At 37.3% G+C, this 20,042-nt stretch overlaps 1 protein-coding gene across 4 annotated transcripts in view; it reads left to right on the top strand.

Annotated features, from left to right (window-relative positions):
• DIAPH2 (diaphanous related formin 2) overlaps positions 1 to 19,445 on the top strand; it is a 933,611-nt gene extending 914,166 nt beyond the window's left edge. For all 4 annotated transcript variants that reach the window (XM_078363563.1, XM_078363565.1, XM_078363567.1 and 1 more), the window contains one exon: positions 13,602 to 19,445. In XM_078363563.1, the coding sequence (XP_078219689.1) occupies positions 13,602 to 13,666 (65 nt within the window). In that variant the 3' untranslated portion in view covers positions 13,667 to 19,445. The remainder of the gene's footprint in view (positions 1 to 13,601) is intronic.
• Positions 19,446 to 20,042: the final 597 nt, after the last annotated feature.

Below are 20,042 nucleotides of genomic sequence, written 5' to 3' on the forward strand. Positions count from 1 at the left end.
CTGAACCTTGGTCTTGTAATATTTCTAACAGCCTGCTAGGCAGGTCCACCCAGATGCTTTAAACGCATCCAAATTGACAAATCCCAAACTGAACTCATCATCACCTTGAATGCACCTTCTTCTCCTGTATATTCTTAGATGATGGAACCACCATTCTCCCAAACGTATCAGCTGGAAATTTTAGAGTGACCTTGGATTCTTTTTCTATCCATGTCCAATTAATCCCTACTTTTTTTTGTCATTTTTAAGTTCACCTACTGCATGATCACCAAATTGTACTGTCTTACCATTTCACTCCTATTGCATACTGAAGTTCAAGAGCCTTAAAATGGTACATAGGCCCAATCTGTGTTCTAACCATTATCCCTTGCTTTTAATCAACACTGATTTGCTTTAGTCTTAACACACTCTTTTTTTTCCCCTCATATTTTCTCTTCCTTTCCTCACAGCATCTCCTTTTCTTAGCATATACTTTTCCTCCAGGATAATTCATCCATATCCTTTAAGAATCAATGACAATATTGCCTTCTCTAGAAAGTCTTCCCAAAGATGCTTCTCCTAAGGCTTGGCTTAGTATTTAATTTATGTGCTCCTGAACAGTATACCTCTCATCATAGCACTCACTATAACTCTCTTCTCATTATCTTTGTATGCTAACCCCATTTGAAAGAGAACACCATGAGGCAAAGGGCTGAGACATTTTATTTTGGTATCAGGGGATCCAATAAAATCTTAAGTTCTCAAACTGACTCACTGAGAACTATGTAGCAGAGTACAGAGAAAGCCTTAATATATTTTCATTAGACTAATTTTTAAACCAAAAGGCCACAATCACTACATATTACCTGCCTTGAAAGACCGGCTTATTTATCTCTGTATCCCTCTAGCACTATGCCAGGCACATAGTCAATGTTCAAGAATAGATGGTTGAAATTAATTGCAGTCTAGTTTTTGGACCAAGAGAAATATTCCTGACATGGGAACAGACTCTGCTTATGACAGCAAGGCTCCTCCTCTTTTGAGTGCATTAGTCTACTCAGGAAACCAAGCAGGTTGCCTGGTAAATCTGCTGTCCTAGAAAAAAAAATGAGTGACCGGTTTTACTAGATGCATCATTCAAGCCAGGCTGGAATCTCTAGAAATAATCTCTTTCTACCCTAAGGGACAAATCTGTCCAGACAACTGGAATCCTAAAGCAGTGAAGTAATAGAAAGCAGTCTGGCAACATTTCTATACCCACTGGATGACAATAAGAAAAATAAGTAAATTGTTATAAAAGATTTTCATTGCTTCTCAAGGACATAAAAAAAAAAACCCCTAGTCTATGATGACTTGTGAAATAGAGTTAGAACCTTGATAAATTCCGACTTCTGTTTTAATAGGCTAATCTGAAAAATACTTTTATAAACATCTGTTTGCATCTAATCTCGTTGGCCCAAAAGTGACTAAAAAAAGTCATAGTTCCATCATGAGTCTGTCTAGACTTTGGAAAGTGTCATATGATCATGATGCCAAAATCTTTAGAATTTGACTCTCACAATATCTAATATTTAAAATGTTAAGCTTTTTCTCTGTATCGGGTATCCTTCTGGCCATTCTACATTATCATCTCATTACTCAAGTCTTTGCAACTACCCTGTTAGGTAGGTCTTTAATATTATTTTTATGTTTACAAAGGGGAAATTAAAATTAGAAAGACATAGCTATTAAGTGGCAGAACAAAGATGTAAGCCCATATATATGCCCAGACCCTGAGAACTTTGACCTATCCGTCACGCTGAATTGTGACTATCCATTATAAGGAGAAACAGCTTTTTGCTTGAGGCTTGTTGATTGATTTGTGCGCATGCTCTTCACATCTATCAGAAGATTAGTATGGGCCAGGTACTAGATGATCTCATTTAGTTCTGTTACTACTCTTCAGTGAAAGTACCATTATTATCCCCATCTTACAAATAAGGAAACTGGTGTTTTAAAAGGTTCATTCTGTAAATGTATAAATGTAAAATGGGCCTAATTGGTTAGGAAACAAATGAGTCTAATAGTCTACATTTATAAGTTCAAAGACTACACATAGCAGTTAGCTTTACTTTGCTCCATTGCTATAAGTGGTAAGAAAGAATATAATGCTTAGTGCTGAGATTTCCCTTTCCACCCCCACACAGCCTGCATTATGAAGGGAAAATTAACCCAGAATGCATGCTTTACTAAAAATGGGTCAGTATATTTTACTATCAAAGGGCAGACTTTTTTTTTTCTATTTTAATTTGTCATTTGTCGGTATCATGTTGCAAAGCAATTTTGAAGTCTCCTGTGATTTTATCATTTAAGTAAAACTCTCTCCAGGTGATGTAATGACATACCTCCTATTTTTTCTAAATTTTTACCCATCTTTTTAGAGAGAGTCGATCTTTTAGAGAGAATCACTTCTTAAGATTTTAACTTTTAGAATTTATAATCTAAGATATGTGAAATACCTTCTTAAATGATAACCATGTGAACACAGATTTATTCATGTTCTAAAACTTGTAAGCCATGACTTCCCCATCAGGGAACATTCCACCGCCTTACTTAAGCAAGGCAGAAAAGTGGCACCTGTTTTATATCCTTTTTTTCTTTCCATTATAGTGTACTTAGGGGTGGTATAATCAACAAGGAATTAGTTAAGATATCATTGGATCCTATGCTACTCTTTCTTAAAATTGAAAACAGTATGGGCTGGGCGCGGTGACTCACACCTATAATCCCAGCACTTTGGGAGGCCGAGGCGGGCAGATCACGAGGTCAGGAGTTTGAGACCAGGCTGTTGTCCAATATGGTGAAACTCTGTCTCTACTAAAAAATACAAAAATCAGCTGGGCCTGGTGGTATGCGTGCGCCTGTTGTCCCAGCTACTCAGGAGGCTGAGGCAAGGAGAATCTCTTGAACCCAGGAGGCGGACGTTGCAATGAAGAGATCGCGCCACTGTACTCCAGCCTGGGCAACAGAATCTCGGAAAAAAACAAAGGAAAACAATATGTACTTTGTAGCTAAAGACTGAGAATTTAACATCCTATCTAGATTTTTTCTCTAATTTGACAAATTAATCATGCTCAATGCCAAAAATTCATATATTATAGAAAAATATAAAAAAAAAAAGAATCAGCTGGGCATGGTAGCTCACGCCTGTGATCCTAGCACTTCGAGAGGCAGAAGTGGGCGGATCTCCTGAGGTCAGGAGTTCAAGACCAGCCTAGCCAACATGGTGAAAACCCATCTCTACTAAAATACAAAAATTAGCTGGGCATGATGGTGGGTGCCTGTAATCCCAGCCATTTGGGAGGCTGAGACGGGAGAATCACTGGAAACCAGGAGACGGTGGTTGCAGTAGGCCAAAATCACGCCACTGCACTCCAGCCTGGGTGGCTAAGCGAGACTCTGTCTCAAAAAAGAAAACAAAGATCATCGCACCATTCATAGATAGCCACTATTTTTATTGGTATATATCCCTCTAAATTTAAAAATTTTATTATAAATCTTTTTTTTTTAAATAAGAATGAGGCATTCTTACAACTTGCCTTTTTCACCTTATCATATGGACCTCTTTTTATCAAGTACATGTAGATCTATGTAATAATTTAGATTGACTGCATAGTATCCCGGTGTTTGTAGATTCCCTGTTTTCTCTAATCCCATGATGGACATATAGGCTATTTATGATTTTCATTAGTATAAACAATGCTGCAAAGAATATCAGTGTATGATGATCTATATCTATACATTTATCCGATAAGGTGAGGACTGGCTTTGTTCCAGTAGATGTAAATGTCAGGAATGATTCTTTCAGACGTCTTATATGAGAAGTAAGCTGCTAGGTTAGTAGCCATTCTTATTCATGTATAGGCTCAGCCTGGCACTCAGGTTGTGCATGGATTGCATTAGACACTAGAATTACAAAGGAACTTGTGCCAATTATGAATATGGAATCAAGAAGCTGTGTTTTAACTGTGTCCTAATTGTTCATATTTAAAACAACAGCTGACTGGCTCCTACCTTAAGGGACAATTTATATTTTAAAACAATGGCACCAACAGCTGTTAAAGTGTGTGTGATATTAACCATACAGTTTGCCTTTGTTCATACAACTGGTTAAGTCATTAAGCACAGGCTAGCATGGGGAACACTGCTAATGGGAAGCACCTGTTTATAGACTCTCGTATTATAAGCAGTAGGTTAAATATCTTCTCCCCTCAAAATCATAGGCAGCGGTATATTTCTGTGATCTGGTTCTTTGGGAAATGGAGGCATCATGCCATTTCTCCCTTACTACTGAAACTAGCAAGCTTGCATACCAAAGGTACCTGGGCTTACTTAAGCAAGAGAGTTGGGCTGACTACCCTAAAACTCCCATTATCAGCAAGAAATACGTAGCCCAAACACAAGAGATGGGTTGCACATGTTAAAAACAAAAAGAGTAGATATATGGTCTTATGAAACAAAAGCAGATGACAGGTAAGTGTATTCTAAGTCAGCACATCAGCAACAAAGTTCAGACAGATCACAAACAACTGCCTCAGAAAATGACAGAGGATTGTCCATCACATGCTCAAAGTCAGAGAAATGGCTGATGCCTACTATTCTCAGTCATAGGGATATATGCCACACATGGAGTAGAAAGGCACAGAGATGACAGGTGGTAGTAATGAATTGACCCTGTAGCCACCGTGCCATTTAACAGCTAGTTTATTTTCCACCAACCCAAATGGCTGCTGGAGCTCTCACCCTGCCAAACAGTCCTGGCCCAGGTTATTGCAATCTATGCCTTGATCGGCTTTTCTGCTGTCACTCTTGATACTATCTAGGATATCTAGGCTTCAACAATACAACCTCTTTAGAAGATTTCAGAGAGCCTTATTTCTGCTGACTTTTTAAAGCAGAACTTCTGTTTTCTATGTAAATACTTCAAGATTAAAAAAAAAGAATTAAAATTAATATCACATGTTTATTGAAACAGCTATCCCTCTATTCTAATAACTACAAGTCTAGTGAGTACATATTCTTTCATTACTTCCTTCCTTTTCTTAGAAAATAAAGGTTAAATATGTATAAGCATTCTGGTTCTTCCTTTATACATTCATTGCTTTTCATAACATCCCTGTAAACAGGAAACATTTAGTGATTAAATAGCAATATTTGAAAACTAAGAACTCTCTTTTTCTACTAATCAAAAATTAACAGCTATCTTTCTGCTGCTTCTGGTTGAAATCCCCCTATCTTTTAAGGCCTAATTGGGATGAAGTTTTCCCTGACTCCCAACTCCTGTACTCAAGGGATATCATTTTTCTCTACTTTGAACCTCCATTGTACTGAAAATGTAATAGATTGTGCAAGAGACAATATAGTTAGTTTCACGTTCTAGTTGTTGGTACATTTATCCTTTCTACACCAAGAACATAAAGGTGCCTGTTAAGGTACCCTGCAGATAGCTTATGCAGTAATAATGTGTGGATGGACAGACAGAAGAAATCCTTTCATTTCCTTGTATTAATGTCAAAATACATTCCATCTACGAAAGCAGCAGAGCTGAAGGTGCACTGAAGGTGCATTCAAGGATCAGTTTCTGATTTGTTGCTAGTGATTGGATGATTATTTAATCAACAGGCAAGTTTCTAGAAACTGCTATGTATAAGCCACTATCATAGACATCTGAGCATCTCTGTTGTAATTTGTGTGGTTTCTGTTAGCTTGCTCTTCAATATAAGCTTCACATATATAACTTCCTTGGAAGCTTTACCAACTATTGCCTAACTTTCTTCATATATTTATTTGTCCCCTTTTTCTATATTTTTTAGATATGCAGGCATCCTCATCAGACTTTGAACATCATAGAGAGAAAATCTGTCTTATGACCCAATTGCATTCCCTAGTAAAGAAGCAAACATAATGCATGGCTTATGTACAAAACCAAGGACATTTTAAAAAGTCTGTTCACTAGCTTTGACATTGAGTCCAAAGATAATCAATAGCAAGGTCTGTGGCAGTTGAAATACTGAACAATACACTGATGTAGCTTTTTTCTGAACCATACTTTTCTAAAATTTCTTGAAATGCCCATGTTATCAGTTATGTAAATGCCACTCATTCAGAATCTGAAGACATTGGTTGTATATGTTATGAAAACATCATATTTATGATAGATAAAAGTAAATATTGCATATTTTCTATGTTTTGTAGTTTAATGTGGATATGTTTTTAATGGCTTGAAGTAATATTATTGTACTAAGTGATTTTACTTTTATCAGGTATTTCAATCTTCCTAAAGTTACTATAATTGAGTTTGTTTGATAATGTACCTTTATATTAGTATGAGACTTGATAGTTTGCAAAATATGAGGCTCATAATAGAGATAGAGAGTAGAGTTACTACCTGGCAGGGAGGATAAGAAGAAAGTGAAATATAGAAAAGTGATTTAATCTCACTACTGCAGTTTTGTAAAATATAATTTGTTTTTCCCCTAGCACAGCAGAGTTTCATGCTGATAACAAGCTACTGAATTAATAAATCCATTGCAACTATTGAGATTTTTCCTTTAATAACAAAACGAATGCTGAGCATTAAGAAAAGGAAAGGTGTTCTTTGTACAGACATTACCTCTAGCAGATCCACGTCCCTACGCATAGGAAAAATACCAACATCCTACCGTGAACAATACCAATGTGAAAGTAATTTGTGCACTGCAATTAGAACACTGTATTTTCTACACAAAAGCACTCTGTTTCGTGGAGCACATTTGCTTATTTTCCAATTGGAAAGACATTTAGGGGTCTATTTTGTTATCATTACATGTGCTTACCTCCAATTACAGTTAATGGGAATCGTGTGTCTATAGTCACAGTAGCCTCTGAACTATTTTAACATTATTGCTTTCCATTACCATCCTCGTTAAAATAACTTTCATCTCTTCTACCACCTGAACTACCACAGTAATCTAGGTTTCTGTTTCCTTTGCACAGATGTATTTGCATGTAATGAAGGATACAGATTATACAACATGACCTGTTCTTAGTTTGTGCATTATAATGTCATTGAGATTAGAATAGTTCTAGAACTACCTAACTGCTGGAGGTAATTGATTGGCTTCTAGACATACATTTTTGCACAGCACTCTGTGTACACAGTTCTGTTGCACTAAAGCAATTGGATGTAGTTTAGTACTTGTGGTATCCTGTAGATGCACAAATTGTAAAACATTATGAAACATATGAGAAAATAAGGTTATAAATTAGAAGTAGACTCTATCAATAGCCAACAAAACTGTACGTTTCATTCTAATTATTCAAATTTTTGACAAGTCAAAAACAATTAATTAAATACCATACTCTAGTAAATATAGCAGTAGTACCAGACTCTGCTATGTTTCCACAAGAAAAGTGGTTAGCCATCAGAAAAACTGACCAGAATATGAAGCAAGAGGCCTTGTTAAGTAAGAAAATGAGGAAGTTGAGGATAACTCTTAACATTATTAGGAACCTTAGCATCACTTGACTCATTGGCACTCAACATACAGACATCTGCCTATGTTTACCAGGATCAGCCTAGTACCCATTGGGTTTGTTTATCTAGCTGTGTTATTTTTAAGTTGTTTTGTGATTATAGCATGATGTAGAGTTCCAAAATGTGTTCTAAAAAAATACATAGTTTAAATGAAAATGGAGGTTTGACTCCACCAGATATTAAAACATGTCATGAGGCTGAAATAATGAAATCAGGAGCTACTGGCACAAAAATATGGAATAACCTCAATGTCAATGGAACAGAAACCCTAGTATAACGATTTAATATGTGATAGGGGAGTTACCATAAATCATTATAAAAGTTCATGATTATTCAACAAATAGTGCTGGGTCAGCCCATCTCCTCTTCGTAAGAAAAAAAGAAAGAGACAAATTAATGTGGAAACTTACCTGATATTTTGCAACAAAATTAATTATAGATCTTTGAAATCGTTAAATGTAAAAAAGTAAAAGTGAAACCTTAAAGAGCAGGAAGAGATATAGTTGAATGTCACATGTCTCTGGCTAGAGAAGGACTTTCTAAGCGAAAAACAAACAAATCACAGTGTAAAAGATTGATAGATTTAGTTTCATAAAAATGGCCAAAAATGAAACCATATGTTCCTAAAAACCTACAACACAAAATAAATGACAACAAGCAATCAACAAACTAAGGAAAATATTTCTGATAAATATTTCAATTGTTTACTATCCTGAATATGTACAATACAAAATAAAAATAAAAGCAAAAACCTAAGATCCCAATAGATAAATGAGCAAAATACATGGTCAGTATAGAAAGGAAAACATATGAATAGTTCCACCTAATTAGTATTTGAAGAAATGCAAAAAGAATGAATCAGATGCAATTTTTTCACTTTTTTGAGGGGGTCAGAGTTTTGCTCTTGTTGCCCAGGCTGGAGTGCAGTGGCTCAATATCAGCTCACTGCGACCTTCACCTCCCATGTTCATGCAATTCTCCTGCCTCAGCCTCCTGAGTAGCTGGGATTATAGGCATGTGCCACCATGCCCAGCTAATTTTTTATTTATTTATTTATTTTTTTAGTAGAGACAGGGTTCTCCATGTTGGTCAGGCTGGTCTCAAACTACCATCCTCAGATGATCCACCCCCCTCTGCCTCCCAAAATGCTGGGATTACAGGTGTGAGCCACCACTCCCAGCCTTTCAGTTTTTATATTAGCACATTTAAAAAAAGATTAATATCTAACAAAGAGATAAGATACAGAAATTCATATACTGCCAATTGTATTTCAATTAATACAACTATTCTGGAACACATTTGGACTTTTGCATATCCTAACAATGCCACTTTTACACATGGCATATGTAAATATGTAACTATCATGTTCCAGCAGTGTAATGACATGGAAAATATCTACAACACAATATGAAATGAAAAGGTAGAACACCAAACTGCATATGTAGTTTGAGGTCTATATATATATACGTATATATATATATACAGACACACACACAAAAGACGCTATTCTCGTAACAGTGAGGAGAAAGAATCTGGTCAACCAGTAGAGCAATTGGCTGTCCCCCACAAAGAGATTAGGCTCAAGCCTGATTTGGCTGCCATCTTGCAGTCATTTCTAGTGAGTGAGAAACTATATCCAAGTCAGGATTTCTAAAATCACAGAGAAAAGCATAAATCAAACCATTTTGGACACAAGGGGGAAAAAATATAAGTCCATATGAGATGATTTCAGAATAACGGTCCAAAATAAATCATCTTTCTCTCATCAGTGCTTGGGATGCAAATAGCTACCCCATGGACATTTTTGGAAGCAAAATAAAAAAGTTTTTTTGGTTTCCTTAGCCTAAGCTGCAATAGACCCAGACCTCCACTTGCTCTCATTGCTAGAAACAATTCCTGACCACTGATGGTAAATCTGCCACATCATCACTTTCAAAGAGCTTTGGAGAAAGCAAAGCTTACTGTAAATTACAGAGGGTTTCTTTTACTTTGTTTTCTAGCCTACTAATTGGCATTAAAATGGGACATTTTGTAACACTATGTATATAAGGGTCATGGACTTGGTTTATGTTAACCTGCTGTGAAGGACTAGTATATAATGTTAGGTCTACGTTAGTATCTCTACATGCCTATGAAGCACCAGGAAAGAAGCAGCCTTCCCAAAGGCAACAACAGATGGACGCCTAACCTTGTGGGGAATGAATAATGCATGTGGCCCTTTGATTACAGTTTTTTCAATCCCAAGTTTACTTCCTCATGCCATTTTCACGATATAGCCTTGTACTCACTCACTTGGTTAGAGGATTATTTGCACATTCCCAGGTTATATAACGCAGGCTTGAGCCCTCCAGTCTATCTCATGTCACATTGTGTTTAAGCTTTATCTGTACTGTACTTACTCCCCAGTTATTAAACTTGACAAAGTTTTCAGTAAGAAGGAAATGAAGTAGATTTAGGTGTGGATCTGAAACTTTGTGATGTTCAGGTATTTTGTGGATGATGTGTGTTGTACATACTTGCTGAATATACATGAATGCATGAATGAATTCTAAAGCAATACAATAATGGGTTTAGTCCATTTACTGCAGAACTCAGGAAGGCTTTGAGATGAATGCCAAATCGGTTTATGCTTAGAAAAGGCATAACACTTCTTACTCATATGACACCAGGGAAAGCCTTGACATCTGCTGAAGCTGGTTAACCTGATGCTCAGAAGCGGCAGAACCATGTTTAAGCTGGCCCATGAATTTATATTGCTTTCTGGTGAAAGATTTGCATATTATTTGTGTTTTGGCCACCCTATCTCCATAGGATGCACATTTTTATAGAACTGTGTTCCTGTCTTCAACCTTAGGCTTTAACCAGGTCACTCTTCATAGTATCAGAATCCGTTCATGTTCACATGAGGCACATTTGAAAGCCGTTAATGAACAAAAAGAATCTGCTAGGGTATGTATAGCCAACACTGGTGGATTTGGAAGGTCCACTTAGGGACTGATTTCTCAGGCTTATTGCTGCATTAATCCTCATGTTGACAAACATTGGAATCCCTTAATGAATTCTTAGACCATAATGTGTTATGAATTAAGAAAAATGAAGCAGATGAAGAATATGACAAATTATGTTACCCCATCCTCCAATCAAGTGTGTTTTTCTGTATTTCATTGCACAATATCCCCAACAAGTATACATACAGAGACAGACCCTCTTCTTCCATTTTTCTCTTTGGTTTCCAAAAAGATAACAGGCAGATTGGAAGGGCTACCACTACTTGCTAACAAAGCCCCCCATATAATCTCAGGTAAGTACATGTGTTGTCAACTATTGACTTTTTGAAAGAGAAGCCTCTATTTTTTTCGTCTAAACTACAATAGTATTAGGATAATGAGACCAGTTGGAAAAGTGAATTTGATTCAGGCTGGGTCTCATGGAGCTCTCAGGTTGTATCACATGAGCACCCAGTTTCTCCACCTGTTTCCAAACAGGTCATATAAACCTGTCCACTGTCACCCAAATTAATCTATCACCTGTGGTAGCAAGAATATCTAACGTTTGTCCTTTTCTCATAAATGTGATGTCACCTATGAGTCCTGACTTTATGAGAGCCAGGCCACTGGTTTTTCCCCATTAGTTTTTAATACTATAAATACAAAGTTGTATTTTAAACTGTTGAGTGATTTCCAGTTTCTGCTTAAAAGAAGACATGACTCCAAATATGGAAGTCATCATCATTAGATTGCTAGCCATTAGAATGTGAAGATAAGTGAAACCAAATTTACACACACACACTCCATACACACGCACACACACACACAGTGTGGAGTGTGTGTGTGTGTGTGTGTGTGTGTTTTAACTACATTAGTTCTAACCTAAATACAGAGAGTTGGAAATAAAAGGTCCAGATCAGCCATTGCTGCTATTGTTTCTAATGATATTTTTTTCATAAAGGTTGTAGGTTGACGTTATGAAAACGTTAAGTGGCAACTTTTACAGAATTGCTTCTTATAATTATCTCATTAGCATTGGGACCATCTAGAAAGGTGTGAGGGGTGGAGGCAAAGAAGGAAAGGAGGAAGGAAAAAAGGGAGGGAGAAAACCTAGAATAATTCTGTTTTTTTGCATGTCAAAAGCTGGATTTTGCCCTGAACTCAGTGTTTATCCTGCTTTGCAAAGGCTTCCATGTCTTTTCGTCAGTTGGTTTTGACCTGAAACTTTATTTTCTCACACCAGATGATACCAATAAGTTGCAGGTTGATGTAAAGCCTTACATCCCATCATTTAATGCTGCAAAGCTGGGTTTTTGGATGTGGTACTTGTCTTGGATCTAGTGGGTAGTGAGTGATGGTATGGGGTGACGTTCCTAAAGTGAAGTATGGATGCCTGTTGACCTTCGTGTGTACGACCACCAAGGCACAAGACTTTTTTCTAGTCAACATGATCCTCTGGGAATGCTCCCATCATTCTCATGTCTGGTAGCTTTAACACTGAATATTTTCATGCTAGCAGTGCAATAGGAACCATTATATTGTAATCTCATTTTAAAATGTCTTCTAAGAAGTCCAAAACCAATCTATGCAAACCAGTGACAACTAAGTAATAAGTCCTCTATTCAGGAATGTTATCTTCACATTTTTAGCTGAATTGTGATCCATATCTCAAACTAAATAATGGATTTTTTAATGGTATCTTCAAAAGGATACCCAATAATCCATCACTCAGATATATCTCTGAGTAGAGAAAATGCCTCTTTCTTTCTCACCTCTCAGTGGTATTATTGCATTATGAAGCACTCGGCAGGCTTTAACTTTATGGCTGGTTGGCTCAGGACACTCATACCGTGGTGTTAATGAGGCTGGGGTCATGGAGGCCCGTTAGCTTTGCTCCGTCTGCTGACCACAGACTACCGGGAAATCAGTCAAGAGACGCTAGCACAGACAAGAAAGGCACCATGGCAAAACCTCAGCACTTCTCAGTTTTTCCTCCCCATATAACAGGCAGGATGTGTTAGTTGGGCGTCGTCATCTCAAGGAGGAAATGAGTAGCAGCTTGAGAGGCCCCAACATTCACCTCTGAACAAAGCAGGCCTGACATTTAGGCATTAACTTTGCATTATAATCCCCTATCATACCATTGATTTGCTGTGTGACCTTCATCACTAAAGCAGAGATAATAGAATAGAATGAAATGGGCTTACCTCCCGGGGATGTTGTGTGAATTAGCAAATTAACGAGTGTAAAGTGTTAGCATTTATGTAAGTGCTGGTGGTTGCCATTATTCCTAGGGACCTAGTCTCATTCAAAATAGAGAATCTAAGTATATTATGCTTTTGTCAGAAAGGGATTTTCACCCACGTGGATTGCATTTAAGCTGAGCATAAAACAGAGGTGATAATAACATAGTAGTGATCATTGCAATGCAGAGCTGTAAACCTTTTCCCTATTAAAGCTAGAACTATTTTCAGCGACTTTCAATGCTTTTAAACTTTGTTTTCCAAGCTTTGTGTCAACAGTTATCTCTATAATAATTATTTTTCCTGTGACGAGTGGTGGGAATGGGATATAGAATAGGTCCTATTCATTATTCATTCCCACAGTGACTATATAATATATTGAATTGGTTTACATCATACAATCAAGCAAATCTGGTAGCTAATGTGATTGCCACATATTGCAATCATTGTAAAAAATAAAAACTCTTTGATGCTCTGCCCACACTGGTGTCCTCTAGAGGTAGCCATAGATCTTTTCAATTTAACATCTTTACCAGAGAATTTTGTTGTTGCCTGTTATTTCCAAGGGGACTGTGCTTGAGAGAATGCTTCCATTTCTTTTATGACTCTGACTTCACTTACCAGGAAAAGTCATTGATTGCTGATTGCAGAACTGTTGAACTCAGCCGGGCAGCTGCAGCAAGAACTCCTCAGATCTGAGTTCCCTGTTACTTATTTACATATTCATTTGAAGTGATTTTTCAGGACTATTTGAAAACCTTTCTTGACCTAACATCTTGTAATAGCAAAGATCTAAAGCTTACCATGTTTTTGGTTCTTTTTCTCTTTGTCTTACAGATAACAGACGAGTACCTTTGGAAAGGTCGCGCTCTCGCCACAATGGAGCCATCTCATCTAAGTGATTCCTGATGCCAAAGAATATGAAAATATTAAAGTAAACAAAACGATGCATTTTGAGAAGAACAAAGTGTACACTCAGTGGCTGGAAAGAAAATAAGTACATTTCTGCAAAGATCAAGATAAGCTGGAGGAAGTAATGTGCATTCCTAAAACTATTGCCAGACTCCTCCCACAATTATTCTAATCTGAACACAGTTATCAGGATTACAAAATGTGTTCCATTGTAGTGTAAAGATATGTATCATTTGTAATTGTGTGTGACCTGACTTGATGAAAGTGTAAGAAATTGAAGAGTTCTAAGGCTTTCAAAAACATTCAGTCTGTCAAAAATTTTAAATCTTAAATGAGTAAGTCACCCCCACTAAAAACAAAAGAGAAGAAAAAGAATAGAAAAGAATTATCCAGTGTGAGCTTCCAATCCCTATTACATATAGAATAGAAAAGGACCAAGAAAAAGATGCAGCTTAATGATTTGGAGCAGGGCTAGTATTATGCACGCTGGAAGAGGAGCCATTTTGGAAATTCACGAAAGTACTGCTCCACCCCAGTTGAGTTATTTAGAATCTTATCTCAAGTGAAAGCTGATGGATTCATCTGCTTTGGCTGAAATTAAACTTATCATTAGTCTAGCTAGCATTTCAGCATGATATTGCAAGCAGTTCTCATTGCTAAAAATAAACCAAAGTTTAACCGAATCAGTTAGGGAAAGTGATTTAAACTTTATTTAAAGAGGTATTTTCTAATTATGCACAGATATCTACTTTATACGAATACTTTATATGGCTATTTTTGAGAGAACCCTCACATTTTAATGTTTTTTGCTAGGGCTGAACCTGGAAATTCTATTACCTTTACTTAGATTTCAAAGGCAAATATTGATTCCTATGCTCTGTGGTTTATTTCTTTTTTCTATTGCTTCTTTCTCCCTTGAGCCCCTTGAAGGCAGGGAATAGACTTCTAGGAGACCTGAGAGGAAAAAGAATTCTTTTTGCAGGAGGCAGCAGAAAACTGTCTGAAAGGTCAGTTGTTTTATCTCCCTTTCCACTCTCTTTCCAATTTCACCTTAGTGGTCTGAAGAAGAAAAAGAAATTTTATGTACGTAAGTGTAAATATGTGTATATATTTATATCTCTTGCTACAATAATTCCAATTCAGTGAACTTCTCAATTATCATCATACTTACCTTATATTAACAAATTAAAATGATGCTGCCAAAACAAGTCTAGCAGGGAAAACAGGTTCTACATTTTTCTTAAATAGATTAGGGAGTAAAAGTTATACTTAACTTGTCTATTATTTTAAAATATGTGTTGAAATAATGTGGTATGACTTCTCTGGAGTGCAATTTTAAGTCTAATTCATGCAGCTGATTGTGATTATTGTAAGAAATTTCTTACATGTATATTTCTTATGTAGAAAATACTGTTTCTACTCATTCAAAGCACATTGTAGATATTCAGAGAGAAGAACAAATGACTGGCTTGGCAAATCCCCATCTGAGATAAAGTAAACAAGTGACCAGTGGCTCGCAGATTCCTTTATATAGATGTATAATGATTCAAACTGCTGCCTTTGCCCCAAGTGCATCCTTACTTAAGCATTATAGTTTAAAAAGCTCTGAAGCTGCTACGATAGAGAAATCAAAAAGGGCAACAGTCTCTGAGATTTTACAGTCCTATCCTATCTGAAAACACACATATACAAACACACACACACATGCACACACGCACATTTAAGGGACATATCAGTTTTACACACTATTTTGTAACAACAAAAGTTTAGGTTTTACTAATTTCTGTAAATACCTAGTATGTGTATTTTTGACTTTACAAAGTCTTTTCTGAAATCTTTGTGGTGTGGCTTCTTTAATTCTTTTGACAGCTTATCAGTCTGTGTAGGAAAATGATTTTGAAATGTTAACCCTGACTAAAATTTGGGAGCATATGCCTTGCTATATTATCAAGCTGGTCAAGGTAGAAATACTGATGAGTATCACCTTTTCCAGATGTAAACTTGCCTTATTTTCTAGTTTGTGAACAAGAACGAATGAAGTATTATTATTGATAATTTATATATTTTTATTTAGACCAGTCCCACATGCTATTCACAAACATCTCATTCAAATATCATAAAAAAACCTTTCAAGGTCTTTCACAAAGTTCCAATAGTTGAGTTAAAAGGTTTGTTTGCCACATTTATAATGGTCCTGCTCTAGCCATTTGCAGTTTTGTTTTAGATTGAAAAGTATCACCAGAAAAAGTACATAGTGACATTTTTAGTATGAAAGCAAATTACGCTAAGGTCTTTTGTTGGCCATAATACTGCCAGATGTGAGAAGCAGCATTTACGCAGATTTTCTGCAGAGTATGTTTCAAAAGGTACAGAATCCTTAAAATATCAACTAATTGCATTCATCTCCTTTGGCTGCTGTAACAAATTACCACCAATGTGATGGCTTAATACAACAGAAACTTATTTGCTTACATTTCTGGAGGTCAGCAAAGCCACGCTCCCTCCAGAGGCTGTAAAGGAGAATCTTTCTTTGCCACATCCACCTTCTGGTGGCTATTGGCATTTTTCAGCTTATGGCCACATTTCTCTCTTGGCTGTGTCTTCACATCACCTTCCTCTGTTTACCTAATCTCCCTCTGCCTCTCTTTTATAAGGATCCTTATGATGAGTTTTAGAGACCACCCAGATTACTCCAGGATAAGCTCCTCACCTCATGATTCTTAATTAAATTTGCAAGGCCCCTTTTCCAAATAAGGTAACATTCATGGGTTTTGGGGATTAGGATGTGGCTATATCTTTTAGGAAGCCACTCTCAGCGCACCAGAGTCTGCCCTCTGGCTCAAAATTTATGCCTGTCTTGTGTAAATACATTCATCTCATCTGAATATTCCCAAAATTCTCAACCCATTATCAATTCTAAGTCCAAAATCTCATTCAAATATTATCAGTTCAAAAGTTCCAAAGCTTATCATTTTGATCATCCAAATCAGTTATGAGTGAAACTCCGGGTATGGTCTTTCCTGAGGCAAAATCCCTCTCCCTCTGAGAACCAGTGAAACAGAAAAGTTGTCTGCTTTAAAATTACAGTGATGGAAATAGGCATAGGATAACAATTATAGACATTTCTGTTTCAAAACGGAGAGAATGGAAAATAGAATGGAGTCTCCTGTCCCAATCATTTTCAAAATCTAGCCAGACAAATTTCTCTTATATTTCAAGGCCTGGCAATAATCCTTTTTCTCAGGGCTCCACCCTTTGAGCCTGTAGCTCTTCTTTCTTGGACCATGGATTGGGCCACTGCCTCTGTGCCTATGGCTTGGACTTCTTCCTCTGTTCCCACACTTGGGCCTCGGTCTCTGTACCTGCAGCTCTGCTCTCTGGGTGGTCCTTTCTTTATCTTGAAGGTTAGCACACGTTTGTAGCTAAGTAGTTTTATCAATGGGTTTCCTACCTGTAGAATTTTGGTAGTCTCACAATCTGCTTTCATTTTGTTCTGTCTCTGGCCCTTTGAGGCCCAGTCGGAAGTGTTTCTGCTGGTATACCATTCTCAAAAACCTTGTGGGTCTTCCATATATGTCACATTGATTTATACACTCAGAAAAGAGGGTCCTTGCAGATTTTTCCTGAATAACCCCATCTCTATTCTTGGCTTCTTTTGAAACAGTCAAATAAATCCCCAAGTTAATGCCTAATCTCTTCAGCACTAGCCAAAGGTTGTCAAGACACACCCTTGGCCTTTTCTCCAGAGCACACCTTTCTAACGGTGAATCTCCTAAGTCTTTTTTTTTTTTACAATCTGAATAGGCTCAGAATTTATCCAGTCATCAGGTAAAATGTCCTGGATCCCTTGTCCACTTATATGGTTCTTTTCTCTTTAAAAAATGTTTTTAATTTATCGGAGATGAGGTCTTACTCTGTCACCCAGGCTGCAGTGTAGTGGTGCAAACATAGCTCACTGTAACCTCAAACTCCCAGGCTCAAGTCATCCTCCTGCCTCCCTTCCAAGTAGCTGGGTCTACAGGTGCATGTCACCCTGCCTGGCTAATTTTTCATATTTTTTATAGAGACTTGATCTTGTCATGTTGCCAACGCTGCTCTCGAACTCCCAGCCTTCAGCAATCCACCCATCTTGGTATCCTAAAGTGTCAGATTATACGTGTGAGCCACCATGCCCAACCTCTTTTCTCAATGTATCTCTTTTCCCTCTTATTTTACTGTAAGCACTAAGAAGAAACTACGCTATACCTCTAACACTAGACTTGAGAATTTCCTCACCTAAACATCCAAGTTCATCATTTATAAATTATACTTTTCACACAACTGGAGTAGACAATTTAGATAAACTTTTTGCCACTAATATGACAAGGATTGCCTTGCTTCGATTTGCCAATAAAATCTTCATTTCCTTCTAAGCCATCACTAGGAATGCCGTTAACATTCATACTTTTGCCAACTACCTGGTTAAGCCAATCTAGCTATTCCACCCACCACAGTTCTTCTATTCTCTACCCATTACCCAATTCCAAAGCCATTTTCACATTTGAAGATATTTGTTACAGAAGTACCCAATTTCCTGGTTCCACAATCTGTACTTGATTCCTGTGGCTGCTGTAACAAATTACCCTCAAGCCCAGTGGCTTAAAACAATAGAAATTTATTATCTGGTTGTTTTGGAGGCCAAAAGTCCAAAATTGAGGGGTTGACAGGGCTGAACTTCTTCTGGAGACTCTAGGGGAAACTCTGTTCTCATGTCTTCCAGTTTCTTGTGGCTGCCGTCATTCCTTGGTTGTGGCTGCATCTCCCTCTGCTCTGTCTTCACATCACTTCCCCTCTGTATATATAATCTACCTCTGCCTCTCTCTTTATTTTTTTTATTTTTTTTAAAGACGGGGTTTCACCACGTTGGTCAGGCTAGTCTTGAACTCCCGACCTCAGGTGATCCGCCCGCCTTGGCCTCCAAAGTGCTTGGATTACAGGCGTGAGCCACCATGCCCGGCCTCTGCCTCTCTCTTAAAAGGACCCTTATGATGGCATTCAGTGCCCATCCAGATTACCCATGATAATTCACTTATTCCAAGATCCTTAATTACATCTGAAAGGACTTTTATTTTTTCCAAATAAGGTACTATCGCAGGTTCCAGGGATTAGGATACAGAATATCTTTTTGGGGGAGGGGGCACCATGCAGCTCACTACACTAGTCATTGTACATAAATGTATTTTTCACTTTTTAAGATGCATTCTTGGTGCTCAGCCAAATTGAAGTTTGTCTCTAAAAGCTGTCGTCTGCACAGGCATGCAAAACTGCATGCTTTATTGTTAAATGGATGGACAGGCTCTTCTAAATTTCAGTTGACACTTTTGCCTCTATGGCCAATTAACTTGAAAAAAATAATCGATCCCAGCTCTATGCTTTGATGTACGTCTTCTACCCCTTTTATGATGTCTTTGACCAAATGCCTTCTGTGGTTCACAATGCAGGCACAAAACTACCTCAGATACAGAGGGGATTTTTACAAGCTTATTTTAAATACCGTGAATCCCTCACCTGAAGGGAGAGGTGAAAGCAAAGACTGCTTTGAATGGGTATTGAGGGAGATTGTGTCCATACCAAGCCACCCTGAAGAAGTATTTCACTTGCAGTAGAACTGTGGATTTGTGCTCTCATTTTGCTTTGGAATAAACACCTATCTATCGCTAAGCAGGACCAAGAATGACTTGCAATCTATATGTAATGGCTATTACTTATTCAATAAAGTTAAGATATACATTAAATGTTGTACTGCCTATGAGAATTAAGATTAAAGACAAATGAAAAGGCATGAACTATGGAGAGTCAAAACAGGATGGGAGTACATTCTAGAATAAGCTTCAACCAAAGAAGTGCAGGAGTGCTTTTGTATGGGCCTGGTCAGGTAGAGATCATGGGATTATATTAAAAACATACTTCTAGGAATCATATGGTTTTCTTTAGCAGTGCTTGCCAGGGTAGTGGAGATATTATACAACTGAAAAGTTTAGAAACATCAGAAGGGTGATTTACATGCTCCAGAGAAACTGTTTCAACAGAAAAGGCTTTTGTTTTGTTTTGGTATTGAGTATAGAATTAAGCAAATGTGCTTCGAATGCTCAGACGGATAAAAATCCGGAATGAGTAATAAAAGGACTATAGATTATTATTTTCTGGAGAGCTTTCAATAGAATATCTCATCATGGTTGAGGTGACTTAAAGATGAAGGTCTGGACAATGTAATAATCAGGTCTATAAATAATACAATCAGAAACCTTTGTTTCCAAGGCAAACCAAAGACCTTTGTTTCCCTTGGAATGGTTTACATCAGGAATCAAATCCATTGGCGTTTTTCTT

The sequence above is a fragment of the Callithrix jacchus genome, chromosome X (assembly GCF_049354715.1).
Source record: "Callithrix jacchus isolate 240 chromosome X, calJac240_pri, whole genome shotgun sequence".
Classification (NCBI taxonomy): Eukaryota; Metazoa; Chordata; class Mammalia; order Primates; family Cebidae; genus Callithrix; species Callithrix jacchus.